This window comes from Zootoca vivipara, chromosome 14 (assembly GCF_963506605.1).
Source record: "Zootoca vivipara chromosome 14, rZooViv1.1, whole genome shotgun sequence".
NCBI lineage: Eukaryota > Metazoa > Chordata > Lepidosauria > Squamata > Lacertidae > Zootoca > Zootoca vivipara.
The window spans coordinates 3,901,778-3,917,943 of NC_083289.1; the positions used below are offsets into that span (position 1 = coordinate 3,901,778).

Genomic DNA, 16,166 nt, shown 5'->3' on the forward strand with positions numbered 1-16,166 from the left:
ATACTTTGGAGCCTAAGCCAACTACCTTGAGAGACTTTTTTGTTGCAGAAAAATGGCATTTATATAATTATTTAACATGTAACAATAACAACACTTGATTTTCTTTTATCACAACAAAAGCTTCGTTATGCCTAAGGAAAGAACTCAAGTAGCGTTGTTAGTTGAACAGGACACTGATGCAGAGTTGCATGGGATAAGTAAGCTACCTCTGCCAAAAAAGCAGTCAGAGTAAAGGACCTATGAGTAATCCTTGGCTCTCAAACCATACAATGATTATTCATTTTCATCAAAGCATAATGCCTCTCATTTTCCTCTATTGAATTAGGGCATCATTTACACCAGAAGGATGAAAGCACTTAACCACCTTCCAAAGCACAGTCAGAGATCACCCAACTCCTTCAATGCATGCTCATGAGAACACCATATTCAAAAAAGAGGCTGACAATGAGACGATCCTTAACACCAGTTTAGATGCTGACATTTTAAACGGCAATGTTTTAAATGGCAATGTTTTAAAAGCTGGCTGACGTCAGGCAATCAGGTTGTTTCTTTTCAAGCCCCTATTATTTAAATGTTACTTTCATTTCATTCTAGAATTATCTTAACCCTAGATATTAATAGCCTCTCCAGATTTTTATTTTTAAAGAAACACCTCAGGGAAAGCACATACGCTGAGGATTGCATAGTGCTTTTATTGGCACCAGCAAGAGAATATTCTATGTGTAAGACTTGTAAGAATGAAATGTGACACTGACGGGCCTTGTAATGATAAGTCATCTCTGCATTTTATGATGAAAAGAGGAACCATCTTTCTTTTTATTATTTCAATCTGGCTCTGTTTGGTTAGGATTTATCATTATTTGATATTGTAAAACCTGTTCAGCTATGGCAGAAGTGGATCCTACTACAGTATCAGTATGTATTCACTCGGGTTTTTTTAAATTTTAATGGCACATTTATTCCCAAATTACTTTGCAGGGTGCTTAAATGGAATGAACATGCAGTTCAAATACAACATATGTTATTGTTGACAGTCAAAAGGAATAAGAGAAAAAAATAGAAGTATAATGTTCTGTACCACCTATTCTAGCTCAATTTTTTGGAAAAAAATGACTCAGAAACTTTTGCCTAAAATGTTAACTGGCTTAATTTAATAAATATATAAAGAGATGAGAACAGTAAGTGCAGAACCTATTTGTGTATAACATGCCCTGAGCTCTGGGTTTTATAATGAACATTTTCATCTTAAAAAGCAAAAAAGAAATGTTTTGCACATACATGTTTTGATTAATCATTTAATATATTTAGATTCATTTCAATAATTTAAATTTATTTTGATCCCAAATTAGAGAAATACAATGGAAATTCTATCCCCAAATTCTTCAGGTGGCAGGTTATGAAAATAACCAGGAGGGCTGCATTTTCAATTTATCTTGACCAGAAAAAGAACATGATATATTACTCTGTGGGAAAGGTGACACACTTTTTAGTTCTCAACTGGCAGAAAGCAACTGGTTATTGTGTTGACAATACAGGATAAGAAAAGAGCATTAGTTTTTGGCTTGTAAATGAAGATACAATTCACAAACTATGGTTGTGAACAATCAAACAGATGAAGCACTTCTGTAGGTTCAGGAAGTGGGAGAAATTTTTTTACATCTATGTCAAACTACAGATTTCCTGACAATTCAAAAAGGCCATGCTAATCTTCTCTGTATCGTTCCAATTTTAGTATATGTGCTGCCGAAGCGAGCACCTGACAATTCAAAAAGGAACATTTCACATTAAGATGTTAAAAATGTGTACATTCTGATTACAGTGGTACTTCTGGTTATGAACGGGATCCGTTCCAGAGGACCAGCCATATCCCGAAATCTTTGTAAATGGAGGCACCCTTCTGCGCACGCGCATGGAGTGATTGAGCGCTTCTGCGCATGCGTGCACAACGAAACCTGGAAGTATACACTTCTGGATTTGCCCCGTTCGCAACCTGAAAGTTACGTTACCTGAAGGTAATGTAACAAGAGGGTCCACTGTATTAGCAAATATCTCATTTGTTTAAAATGTTCAAATTCTAGCCAAGTTTTAACATTCATTTCTTAAGAAAGAGAAAATTTCTGTATTACCCGAATAGCTAGCAGAATAACTCCAATGTTGGGCATGATTTACCGTATTTTTCTGTGTATAACACGCCCCCGTGTATAGGACACCCCCTATTTTGGGGGACTCAACATTAAGAAAATGGAGGAAGATTGCCCTCATGTATAAGACTACCCCCCTTTTTAACATTATTTTTAGTAAAAAAAAACCCACCCTAGTCTTATATATGGAAAGGACGGTAATATGCACCATCACCTATAGGTGGAAAACAGGGCCTGTGCCTATCAAGTGTGTGTTCATTGGGGGTATACAAAGATGGATTTCTTAGGTATTAAATAATGCTGAGTAAGTTCCCCATTTGACCATGGTAATAATATTAGATAAATTGGAGTTCTTGTTGTTAGACACACCAATAAGAATCAGACCAAGAACTCAGGCCAACAATATCATTCAATAATGAGAATAATCCCTATTAACATACCAATTGTGAACATAGAAAACAAAATTACATGCAACTATACAATTTCTGTAATAAACTTAATATTCACAGACTGAAAATTTCTCAGTTCAATGGTATCTAATTGAATAATTCAGGTTCCAGTATAGGGTGGCAATGACCAGGGCCAGAATAATCCTGGTCAGGCCATGCAGGCCCTAAAAGCAAGAGGAACTCCATTTTCTAAATCTCTCTGCCTCTGATAGAAAGTAAATTAGACAGCACTTTGCACACAGGCACAGCATGTTTGTACATCTAATGCAAAGATCTAACCACACACAGCACTTCTAAGAAATTCTAGCATAAACCACAAGAGCAAGAGGATGCAGCCCACCGCAAATTCTAAGTAGAGCACAACCACAATTGTGCCTGTAAAATTCCACATAGACACGTGTATGAAGGTACCAGGTACATAACGCCACCTAGTAGAGTTGGGCGGGTGACTTTGCATCTTGGGGTGCTCTCTCTTGATTGGTTGATGAAGTACTGCAGAAAGGCTGATTCACTTCACTCTGTCAAAAAAGGTATAAAAGCACTCTGTGTATGCCCATGGGTCGGGCAGAATGAGAAACTCATTCTCACTGCCACCATTTATTGCAATAAATGTTTTAATAAATCTGTTTTATAATATGTACAACTGTCTGAGATTTCGTCTGGTCAATTTGGGAAGCCAATCATCCATATTACATTTCTGGTGACCTTACATTTCTGGTGCCGTGACTCGGATGAGGGCATTTCCCTGAACCAGAGGCAGTCCCCTTTTTGCCCCACTGGACAGGGCGCAGATTCCTAACGGCGCCTCTGGTCTGGTGCACACCGGCAGACTTTTTCCGGAGGATCAGAGGTGGCCCTTGAGTTTCCATGCCCTGGACGAAGAGGCAAAAGGACCGAGGTTGGAAGGGAAGAACAGGAAAAGCCGGCTGGGGTAAGTAGAAAGGGAAAAGGTACCTTGAAGGGAATTGGCCCCCTTTAATGAGGGGAAGGGAGATCCTGATCACATCTCCAGCGTGTTGGTAGTACTCAGTTAATCAGAGGTCAACTGGGGAACCAGGCGCTTTGGGTAAAAGGCAAAGGGAGGAGGAAAATGTGTATGTTAGTAGTCAGTAGGGAAGAGGTCCCTTGACAAACAGATACTTAGGAAACAAGGAAAAACTGGGAGGTAGAGTGTGGTAAAGTGTCCAATGCATGGTATGTGTGGCAAAGTTTGCAGTGCGTGCTGTGAATGAGGGGATACTTTACAGGGCCATAAATGGGAGGAGTATGGTCAAGAGGAGGGAAAAATGTGATTTCCCTAGAATTCATGATAGATAAATTCATAATGCCATAAAAGAAATTTAATTTACAAGTCCTGCCAACAACAAGTCCAGAGAAAAAGGGGGTGTGCAAACCAGTATCCTCACCCCAGAGAGAAGAAAGGCATTTTGAAAAAGAAGATGAAGAGAAAGGCAGTGGTTAAACAGCAACAAATAATGGCTCAAGGACCAGTGAGGAACCAGAAGGGGTTCAAAGGTCACTGGTGAAGGTCAGTTGCTAGGACGGAGATGTCTCGGTCAATGTAAAAGAGGAAGGAAGAGTGTTCGGAGAAAGATGGGACAAGGGGGTCCCAGCAGAAGAGAGTTCGTCGGTTTGGCAGGCATGGCAAGGAGCCATGGTCAAGGTAACTTAAGAGTTACCTGCATCTGGACTTTGTTATAAACATAGGCACCCAGTACTCTGTTTTTAAATATCCTTGAAACAGCACCAAAAAGCCAAAAGAAGCATCAGACTGATTTTATGCCTAAAAGGGCTGTACAAACAGACAGCGGAGGATTGGTTCAGAAAAATCATCTCTGCAACCTTTAAAATGCTATTCACCACACTAGAAATGAGGCTACCGCCACACAGGATACTGACAAAATGCCAGTAACGGTGCTCAGAAAATGTTTTCATATGCTTCAGCTGGCTTCAAAAGAAAAGAAAAGAAAAAAATCATGTACTTAAGTAGTTCACAACGCAAGAGACAATAGATTTTATTTGAACAATTATAATCTTTTCCCCAAGTCCTGTTGTAGCTGTGCAGACTTTAGTTTTTGGGGAAACTTACAAGAATGGGGAAAAAAGAGACATTTGAGTCCTTCTAAAAGCAAACTACGTTTAAAGGGTTTTACCCTCCTACCTGCAACCCCATTTCATATGTTTTTGTGACAGCAACGTTGGAAAATTTGTAGAACTGCATATTTTAATGAAATGAATGTTTATCAACTAAAGAATTCAGGATAAGGTAGAAGGAAGTTATACTGAATGGAGATTTGTGTGTAAAGACATTGTCTGTTTGAATCTAACACTACCATTGGAAGACAGGCTGCGAAAAATCTCAAGCAGTCTCTCAAACCTCCGGCAGAGATGTGTGGCGTAACCCCCCTTATTTGGTTACACAAGCGATTCTGCATGATTTGTATTTGCACAACTTGCTTTCTCCTGCAACCTGCACTTAGAGACTGTGGCTGTGCCTGGCTGGTGTTGCCATTTCGGACATTCTATTGTATGACATTGTGTGACCAAGACCGTTGCTGTGAAAGTAGGGAGAAAAAGATGTTATGCTTTGGAGGTCCACGTTTCAGCTTACAAAAACACTACTGCTCTAAATGCTTTGACTTTAAAAAAAAATTATGTCTCACGGAAACAGCCCGTTGCTACAAAGCAGCTGTAAGTTTTTTCTTCTTCTAGAAACCACAAGACTTTGCATAATTTGAAAAACAGGCTTTAGTATCCTAGCAGAACTCAGCCGTCGGCAGCTGGATGGGAGGCAAATACGGATTTAAAGGACCCCTCCTTAACCCTGCACATGCATGAAGTTCTGTGGAAGGAAAGAGAAACCACGGGGAGATCCTGAAAGATGGACCAGACGTGGAATCCTGTTGCAAGCCTTGTGAAATTCGGCAAAGACTGCTGTAAGGCACTGCTGCTATATCCCAGAGATGACTTCTCAACTTACTGCTGCTACATCCCAGAGATGACTTCTGTGTGCCAGACACACCTCAATGTCCAATACGTGGGACGCACTACCTCGGAGAGTTTGGTGGTGGACTAACCAGCAAGAAGTTCTAAAACAGCAGCGGCAGCTACAAGGACAATCTCTCTCTCCCCCCCCCTCCTTTGTTTTTTATCTACAGGAAATCACTCGAGCGAACAGCGTGTAGCCTTGCGGAGCCTGACACGATGGTTCCAGCCTGACGCTAGCGAGTCCCTGAGTGAATCCTTGAAGGAAGGGAGACGAGACCCTCTTCATTCCTAGGTGGTGAGGTATCCATTCCATCCGGTGAAAGTGCCTGAGATGACCCCCTGGATCCACACCCTGCTGTACCTAATCAGGAGTGGGTACCCAGCGCACGGTGCACCAGTTTCCCCTTGCAGCGTCTGACCGGCAAAAGACGCCCAGCGCATGGGAAACCGAAGTAGCCCCTGCTGTGACACTCCGGACGCTGTCACTCGACGCACGGGTTGAGGAATGTCCATCTTATGCAGCACCAAACATCAAGGAGACAAGGAGACGCAGTAAATCTTAGACCCTTATATATGTATGTATGTATGTATATTTGTATGGGAGGCATCAATTGAGTGGGACCCACAGTAGAAGTCTACCTGCCCCCAAAGCAGTATCCTTAATTTGGAAGGAAGGGCAGTGTACCTGCCTCACTTGAGCGAACAGACCCAAAACAGTTTCAGAAATTGAACCATGGGGTGGGTTCCAGCAACTCCCTAGGTGATACAGGGCTATAGCTGGGTTGGGGATGTAACTGGAAGAAGTTGGCCAGGTGCACCCCTCAGTTCTGGCTTTGGAAATGATGGGAGAAACTTCTGGTAGCCCACTGATATCTAATGCAAGCCTCTCCTGATTCTGGCAAACTGGAACAATAGCCATTCTTTCTGTAGCCAAATGCTCAGCTAGGACAAACCTCCAATTGTTATATATATATATATTCCTGGCCTTTAGAACTGTGTAGGAACTTTTGAAACCCACTGATTTGCATTGAAGCCCAGTACTGAGCTGAGAGAGAACTGTGTATTTTCCTGCTGACATAAAGTTTTGGAAACAGTGGCTAAAGCCCCTTGGCTTTTAGATTTCCAGCAACTATAGTATCCTAGTATCTCTGAAGACTAGTGTGGCCATTATAGATTCATGGCCCACCTGAGAGAAAGAACCCTTTGTTGCCAAAAGTCTGTATTGCGATTTTTTTGTTGTGCCTCAAATGGAAATGCAATGTAGTAGAAAGTGGCACTTGTGCTTCGACAAAAATGATGTTTGTATAATGCAAATATGTGTTCCCAGTTAGGTCTAACACGAAGGCTAAAAACTTCAACAGAAAATGCTTAGGAGTTATGGAAATAGATTAATCAAAAGCTGAACCAGGCTTAAATTCAGCAAGCATTTTTACTCTGCTTTATAGCATCAAGCTGAAGCAGGGAAAAAAAAAACTTTCATGGTTATTTTACACTGACAGTTCTGCAGACTGAATGCCTTAATCTACAGGCTCTCAGAGTTTGTGTATAGCCCTATGAATTAGCTGATGGTGTCTATCCTAACAATGAATTATTATTTCCCCCTTAGGAAAGATTTCCAACCTCATGTGTATGTGTGGTAGCACTTTTAAGAAACTGTTTAGTAATGCGCGTTATTCATTTGTTTTAGAAACACTAGCTTGTATACCTTAAGTTAAGAAGTTTCAAAATGAAGGTCTGAATGTGCCAGGTAACAAAATGTAGGTCTGTTTGTGAAATATTTTGCTATTTGATTTAAGAAAAGCAATGTACTAATGTCTTTAATGACTGCTAGTTCCTGATCACAGCCGGAGGTTCCTAGGTATTTTAACTGTTCAGTAGAAAAGGCAGCCCCCACCCCAAAGTTATCTATCTGCCTTGCACTATTTCCCTGGAAGTCAAAAACCTAACATTTGAGCAAGCTTCCAGTTAGCCTTCTTCTGCCCTACATACTTCTTTGAAGCCCAGCAATCTTCTGAGGGCTCTTAAGTCTCTCAATACAGCTTCTGGTAGCCCTTCTGAGACAAGCTGAATAACAAGCTGGGAAAAGTCAGCAGAAGCTTCCTCACTTACTTTGCTCTCTGTTGCCCATCCTTTGGCCTAACATTGGAGCATGGGAAGCTGCTGGCTCCTCTGTAGAATCATAGAGTTGGAAGAGACCTCAAGGGCCATCCTGTCCAACCCCCTACCAAGCAGGAAACACCAGGAAACACTGTAGTGTGTTGGCTCAATCAAATGGAGATGCAGAAGCAGACCTGTTCTTCATCTCCATATTGAAGAGGAGGGAATATAGGGTGGCAATGACCAGGGCCAGAATAATCCTGGTCAGGCCATGCAGGCCCTAAAAGCAAGAGGAACTCCATTTTCTAAATCTCTCTGCCTCTGATAGAAAGTAAATTAGACAGCACTTTGCACACAGGCACAGCATGTTTGTACATCTAATGCAAAGATCTAACCACACACAGCACTTCTAAGAAATTCTAGCATAAACCACAAGAGCAAGAGGATGCAGCCCACCGCAAATTCTAAGTAGAGCACAACCACAATTGTGCCTGTAAAATTCCACATAGACACGTGTATGAAGGTACCAGGTACATAACGCCACCTAGTAGAGTTGGGCGGGTGACTTTGCATCTTGGGGTGCTCTCTCTTGATTGGTTGATGAAGTACTGCAGAAAGGCTGATCTTCACTTCACTCTGTCAAAAAAGGTATAAAAGCACTCTGTGTATGCCCATGGGTCGGGCAGAATGAGAAACTCATTCTCACTGCCACCATTTATTGCAATAAATGTTTTAATAAATCTGTTTTATAATATGTACAACTGCCTGAGATTTCGTCTGGTCAATTTGGGAAGCCAATCATCCATATTACATTTCTGGTGACCTTACACCAGTTCCATTAAAGAGTCTTTTGATGCAAAATATCAATATGGCATTTGGTGTAGAAGTCTTTTAAAGTCAGATAGAGACCACAATAATCCGAAGTCAGAATATATCGATACCATGTTTGATGTAAGAGTCTTCTAAAATAAGGTAGCGTCCACAATAATCCAAAGTCAGAAGCCAGGACAGGGCCCTATTTCGGTGTCCTTAACTTTCGTCAGCTAAGTTTAAGGAACGTGTACCCAACGTATACAGAGAACAAGTGGGTACACGTTGACCTCCTTAAACTTAGCTGATGAAGGTTAAAGACACTGAAACGGGGCCCTGTCCTGGCTTCTGACTTTGGTCATTCAGGCTCCCTTGTGGCAAATTGTACCTACCTCAATTAAGCAATATATCAAGCTGGAGGTGGGTGATAATTATTCTAAGTAGCAGGTGGCGATATAGTTCTAATACAGATGGCTTAGCACAAAAAAGAACAAATGTATCATTCGTTGATTTAGATAAATGTGCTCTTTTTGCCATTTAAAATTAATGTTTTGATTTTTTTTAATGCTGCAGAATCACAGTGATTTCTTCACTAAGTTTGTTAGAATGTGACATTCCTCACAAAACCCCAGAGTCTGCAGAGGATGTGCTCTTTGGGATCTGGGAAGGGTCTCCATGTGAGCTGGAGGGGCAGCGGGGCATTGATGCACGGGGAAGTGGCTACTGCTGCTGCGCTACGTGGGGAGGCTGAGCAGCCTCCACAAAGCCCTCTGTGTCAGGGACTGGCTGGATGATGAGGAGTGGAACCAGCTGGAGAACTGCCAAGGGAAACCCCAGAGGAGGAAGGCTCAGAGCTCAAAGATTGGTGGTGGGACACCGAGGAGAGGTCAGAGGGAGAAGAGTGGTAGGAGTTGTTAGATACCGAGGGAGCAACAGGATTTAGTGAGCAGGGAGAGCCTGTGACAAGGAGCAGTTCTGACTCAGAGGCTGAATCAAAGGAGATGGGGCAAGAGGCTGCAGAAGAAGACAGGGAGCCTGCCTCTCCTACTGTGACAAGCTCCTCTCCTCGTCTCCAAGGTCACACAGAGTGATGTGTAGAGCGGAGCAGAGATTAGAGATGCCCAGGCACAGGTTAAGACTGCTTCGGAAACATCCAGCAGAGGAAGAGCTTAGAGGGGGCTGAAAGCAGGGACCATCAGTCCTAGCTATTGCTCTATAGGGGCATGAGTTACTGGGAAGTGTTGCAGAGTTGTGTGCCATTTATTTGAATAAAGAGTTAACTTCTCTGACAAAGTCTGCTCCTTGCTTGCTGACCTGTGTCTGGCTCCAGCCCTGACACGCTACATCCTCTATTGCCTCTAGGGAGGGTTTCCTCGCAAGCCACTAGGATTATCCAGGGTGCTCCCCACCTATGTGCATTTCACTGATGTACATGAGGCCCAGAACGTAACCCCCGCGTAAGTGGGGAGTCGCCTGTACATAACTAACAGTATATATATATTAACTCGAACACACTGGTATGCCAAGGATAGTTACTCCTAGGTCATTAGGTCCGTCCTGGGAGGTTAAAATGCTTCCTCCACTGGGAATTTGAATTTAGAACACAAATCTGATATCAGAAATGGCAATATTCGGTTTGCATTTCATTTCATTTTTATTTCAACCTTCCATCACGTTCTGTAGGTCAGTGTTTCTCAACCTTTTTTGGGCCATGGCACACTTGTTCCGTGAAAAAAATCACGAGGCACACCACCATTAAAAAAGTTAAAAAATTTAACTCTGTGCCGCCCTATAATATAATTATGACTGTAAGAAACACTTGCCAAATATTGCATTCCGGCGGGTTAGTGCTGTGTATTGGCGGCCGCCAGGCTCGTTTGCACTGAGCTTTGGGAAAGAGGAGGAGAAATATTGCTTTTCGGCGGGCCAGCGTTGTATATTGGCGGCCGCCAGGCACGTGACAATGCAAATCGCCCTTCTCATCGCCGCACGTCGCGGCACACCAGCCAGCGTGTGCCGCGGAACAGCGGTTGAGAAACGCTGCGGTAGGTGACCATAAAGTGGCCTCCCACTGAGTTCAATGGGGCTTACTCTCAGGCAAGGAGGTACAGGACTGAAGCCTGAATGATTAAACTTGAAGTCATTAAAGGGCCACATTCCATTCCTAAAACACAGCAAAGTTCAGATGAAGTTTTCAGAATTATCATTTTTAATCACATTTGCTAAAATAATCTGGTTTTATACTGAAATAATTATCTACCAGAGTCTGTGATATAAGCAATAGTTACATTAAACATGTGCACCACAAATATTCCAGAAGGGTAGCCAAAATAGTCCACTGTACTAACACAACTCTAACACAAGACTATCAGATTTATTGTAACATATACTTTAATGGGTGAGAGCCCACTTTGCCACGAACATGAACTGGTTGCCTAAATTGCTATGGACACTTTTTCAGAAGTGTACTGCCAGTATTGAGTCCAATCTAAGATGTTCTCTGCGGGGATCCAGTGTTGTCTACACAATACCACTTCTCACTAAACGAGGACAAAGCTTACTTTAAAGTTCTTCTGTGCAAGCCCCAACACAATGAATGGGAACAGCCATTCAGCCTCTGCAGAGCAGCAAAACCCATCAATGCCAAAACTTGTACAGAATTTTTTTTAAATCAAGGAACCTATTCACATTCCATAGCACTCCACATTGTTCTCAAAGGTGGTGAAAAAACAAGCCAAGAAACTTTCTGAGATCTCTGAGATAACAGAATCAAAACCAAAAAACTATCCTTCATAAAAGTCCAACTTCCATCTTGGCCTAATGAAGGAAATCCTACATCATGGGATCAGGAGTGTATAAAATAAGAATCTTTCCACAGAATGGAGAGAAGGAAACCTATTGATTTGGTTGTGTCTGCTGCAATTTTAGTCTCTATACTGTGCTTGTAAGTTGCAATGGATCACTTTTGTGAGGAAAGCTAATATTATGAATTATAATTTATTAAAGTCACTAATAAATGATGGCGATGATGACAAATCATTTCCTGAGGTCCATTAGTCTTGAGCTTACCTTCTAGCAAGTCTCTTGCCAAACCCGGTTCTGCCCCTGTGGACCGAACAAAGTCTGACAGGACCGCATCCATATCAAGAGTCATGGGATCATGTAGAAGTACTGCTGGATGTGCAGCAGTGCCAGGATTTGGCAATAGGCTACAAGTCATCCATCTAGAAAGAGAAAAATAAAGTAATTATACAGAAAAGGTTGTCGAAAGGTGCCACGTCAACTTTCTAAGTTTGGAATGCTGACAATCATTCTACATTTTCAAGCATTCTTGCTGCAGTCGCTGTCATTGTTCCATTTCTAGCCAATGTTGTCATACCCAAACCCATCATGCACACATTCTCACATCTTCCACCCCACAAGATTGTTATTGATTGGTGAAAATAAACTGCAATAATAAATTATCCTAAAATTGTTAAGCATGCATAGAAGTAGCCCTACAGATTTAAACAAGGGACTTTGAGGCAAAAAGCAAAACAAATCCATAGAATCAGAGAATCATAGAGTTGGAAGAGACCACAAGGGCCATCCAGTCCAACCCCCTGCCAAGCAGGAAACACCATCAAAGCATTCTTGACATATGGCCGTCAAGCCTCTGCTTAAAGACCTCCCAAAGAAGGAGATTCCACCACACTCCTTGGCAGCAAATTCCACTGCTGAACAGCTCTTACTGTCAGGAAGTTCTTCCTAATGTTTAGGTGGAATCTTCTTTCTTGTAGTTTGAATCCATTGCTCCATGTCTGCTTCTCTGGAGCAGCAGAAAACAACCTTTCACCCTCCTCTATATGACATCCTTTTATATATTTGAACATGGCTGTCATATCACCCCTTAACCTTCTCTTCTCCAGCCTAAACATACCCAGCTCCCTAAGCCGTTCCTCATAAGGCATTGTTTCCAGGCCTTTGACCATTTTGGTTGCCCTCCTCTGGACACATTCCAGCTTGTCCAGCACTCAGGGATTTATTTTTATCTCTGTGTGCTCTGCACCGAAAAAAGCCAAGTTCTGTAAATACATGTCTAAATAGCAGCTTATAAATATGTATAATTTACATTAATATTATTATCCTCTTTCCAATCAAGCTTTCCCCTCAAAACTGGGACTTATTTTTTGCCTAGTGACTGAGGTATCGCCAACCATCTTCCAAGTGTTCCCAAACCTTTCTATTTGCTTTAAATGAATGAAATGAATACTGATACTATCAGGTTGCTAAAATGTTTGCCAGATTCCACATTGCCATAGCAATTTTATAACTGTGTAGAATGCACACACTTTAGTATACAACATCTTTTAAAGGCATTTACTAATACACAATCTCATATCTGGATTTATTTTACATTTCTAAAATGCTGACATTGCAAAATTTGTACAATTACTGGTAAAATATAATTGTTTCTTCGTATATCCACACCTCATATATATATTTCACAGTTGATCACAATAAATAATTCCAATAAAATATGATTATATAAACTACAAGAAATACAATTAAAAACCAAGTTTACCACAATTTCACAATCAATTCAAGCAGCAGAATGCATCACTCAATTATAGCTTTTAAAAGAAAGTTTCTTTCCCCAACAGATCTAAAAAAAATAATTTCATTTACAATGCCTGAGAAGATAAAAATGTCTTAACCTGGCACCCAAAGGACTACAGGAACTAAATGAACTTCCTTGCAGAGGGAATTATGTCATTGCTGCTGATAAAAAAAAAGACCTCTAGTTGCCAGTTTCTGCTGGTGGTGGTATTCTGAGAAGTAAATTACCTCCTGGTACTCCCAGTTCATGTAACTGGAACAAGAGTAGGCCATGATCTGTAGCATTAAATGCCCTCAAGAAGTCCAAGAGAATCAACCATCACACAACACTTGTCTCTTTAAGTACATACCATCCATCAGAGCTACTGAGGAAATTTCTGTATCAAAACTGAGCCTGAAACCTGATTGGAATAGGTCTAGCACATCAACTTAATTGAAGAGACCCAGGAGTTGCACAGCCACCACTCAAATACCTTGCATAGCCGCCAACATTATTACCTGTGGATCCAGGACATCAAAGGGGTGGAAGTGATGGGGGGCGGGAGAGAAGCATCTCTCTTCTGCTGGGCTCTGGTGAGCGAGGAAACTGTGGCCGCAGCTTCCTCAGCACCAGGCCAGTGCTGCTAGGCCACAGTTCCACTCCCAGGTCAGGCATGACCCAGGGGTGGAAGCAGCGCAGAGCAGGAACAGTTGCAGCAGCATCGCTGCACCTCTCCTCTGCTGGGCTCCAGTATGCGAGGGAGGCGAGGACAGCCCCTATAGGGAGATCATCCTTGCGGTGCTGGCCATGCCAGCAGCTCCCGCAGTGGGCAAGCTGAAGCTGCTGGTTCTGGCACGTCACTGGGGGCTGGGTTTTGGCAGAGGCAGCCTCTCCTCTTCTGCCCGCTCTCCAGCAGCTGCTATGAACAGCAAAAGGGAGGAGGCCAGAAGCAGCAGCCACAGAGAGGCTCGGCCAGCTCACCCTCCTTCCAGAGCTCAGGGGTGGTTCTGGAAAGCAGGACAATCCAAGATCCAAATGGAAGCTGCGAGTGCTTCTGTGAATCCAGGATGTCCCAGTAAAATTGGGGCTGTTGGGACCGTCTGCCCTTGCTAAAGACATCTGTTGGTACAAAGATGCTCCGACAGTAATTTATTAATACCGTGAGCATAGACTGAGCTCACAAAGACAAGAATTGTGACATTGAAGACGGAATTTTGAATAAGTTAGATAGTAGGCATAAACACAATAGTGCTATTAGTAAATAGAATCAAAGAAGCCATGCATGGAGGTGGGGAGGGGAGTCACAAGGGTACATGGGGAGAGGGAAAGGTTTAACAAGAGTTGGTTGAAGTTGGATATACAACTTCAATGTTAAAGGCGAAGAAAACATGATGTGCTTTATTTACAGTATTTGAATATTCAAAACAAAAAATAAAAAAATTCCTTCCAGTAGGACCTTAGAGACCAACTTAGAGACCTTAGAGACCAACTAAGTTTGTCATTGGTATGAGCTTTCGTGTGCATGCACACTTCTTCAGATACCAGAATATTCAGATGCCAGAATATGTGTTCTACCTATATCATTTGAATATATATATATATATATATATATATATATACATTCTCAGGCAACACCTGCAAATCTGGACCAGATGGACAACGAACTGCCTCAACCTCTGCATCAGTTAGAGCAGGTATTAGTGATTTCATTCTCAAATTGTTTTGCAAACAAATCACAGTAGGCCTTTGAGAGGTTTCTTCTACTGAATCATGCCGTTCAATGATGTAAACCAGTGGTTTTCAAAGTGTGTGCCGTGGCACCCTGGGGAACCTTGAATGATAGTCGGGTGCCACATGCAACGCTGGCCTCTGTCTCTCTTTCCTCCTCTCCCTTCCTCTGATGCCATCTGGTGTCTCTGCCTCCCAACAGCTTGCACAGCTGTGTTTTGCAGTGGCCCTGACTACAAGCTCCCCAGACGAATGGTGCCTCTGAGCAGGGCAGTCTCGAGCAGGTCGCGCGCCCTGGCACTGAGGGGCAGAGATCGCTCTGGCGCCCCCGCCCTCGCAGGGCGCAGCATGGCTTCCGTGCGGCGCCCTGCCTACCGGCCCGGCGCCCTGGCGCCCCGTGCCACTGGGACTCTACCTAGAGCCAGCCCTGCCTCTGAGGCTGGCCAGGGGTGCTTCCCAGGCCCCTGTGGGGCAGTGTGAGGAGGCACCTCTCCTTGGAGCGGGGGGGGGGGAGGTCTGAGACCAAGGCGAAGGGAGAGGAGTGGAGCCTGAGGGACCACTCTGTAAGGGCAGAGTGCCTTCTCAGTAGTGGTGCCCTCCCTGTGGAATGCTCTCCCTTTAGATGTCAAGGAGATAAAAAAATGACACAACTTTTAGAAGACGTCTTAAGGCAGCCCTGTATCAGCAGGTTTTTAACGCTTGATGAAAACATGTTTTTAGATATGCTGCAAGCTGCTCAGAGTGGCTGGGGAAACCCAGCCAGATGGGTGGGGTATAAATAATAAAGTTGTTGTTGTTGTTGTAAGGGAGGGTGTTTGGAAAAGGGTGATGGGCTGCCATTTCTGCAGACAAGGGGTGACATTGCTGGGCTCCTGAGCCCCCAGTCAGGAAGCACACTAAGTCAGGCAAACCTGGCCCTCCAGATGTTTTGGGACTACAAGTCCCATCATCCCTAGCTAACAGGACCAGTGGTCAGGGATGACCTATGCCTGCACTAAGTGGTCTTTGGGAATCTACTCTGTCTCAGACTCACCACTGCAATTCTGGGATAATACTACTTATCAATTTACTTATCTAAAATATTTCTAAACTGCTTTTTAGAGCTGCATCCTTTCAAAGTGACATACACAAAAAAACTACAACTCAAGATACAATGGATATAGTCAGCACATCAGAAAAATGCACATATTATCTCGAGTGAGCTGCTCTGAAATACACACACTATTTACAGGTCCAGTTAAAGGCAGCAGTGCAGAGGAAGATTACTCTAGAACAGGCATCCCCAAACTGCGGCTCTCCAGATGTTTTGGCCTACAACTCCCATGACCCCTAGCTAACAGGACCAGTGGTCAGGGATGATGGGAATTGTAGTCC

The 16,166-nt window shown here is 42.9% G+C and overlaps 1 protein-coding gene and 1 pseudogene across 2 annotated transcripts in view; both read right to left on the minus strand.

Moving 5' to 3' along the window:
- The window catches only part of OTUD7A (OTU deubiquitinase 7A), a 98,748-nt gene that overhangs the window by 40,947 nt on the left and 41,635 nt on the right, over positions 1–16,166 (minus strand). Inside the window, exon 4 of one of the 2 annotated variants that reach the window (XM_035131410.2) lies at positions 11,555–11,709. In XM_035131410.2, coding sequence (XP_034987301.1) covers positions 11,555–11,705 — 151 coding nt within the window. In that variant the 5' untranslated portion in view covers positions 11,706–11,709. Of the gene's footprint in view, positions 1–11,554; positions 11,818–16,166 lie in introns of those variants that run through there. The other variant, XM_060282505.1, reaches the window with a different exon arrangement.
- LOC118093325 (U6 spliceosomal RNA) lies at positions 1,696–1,756 on the minus strand (annotated as a pseudogene).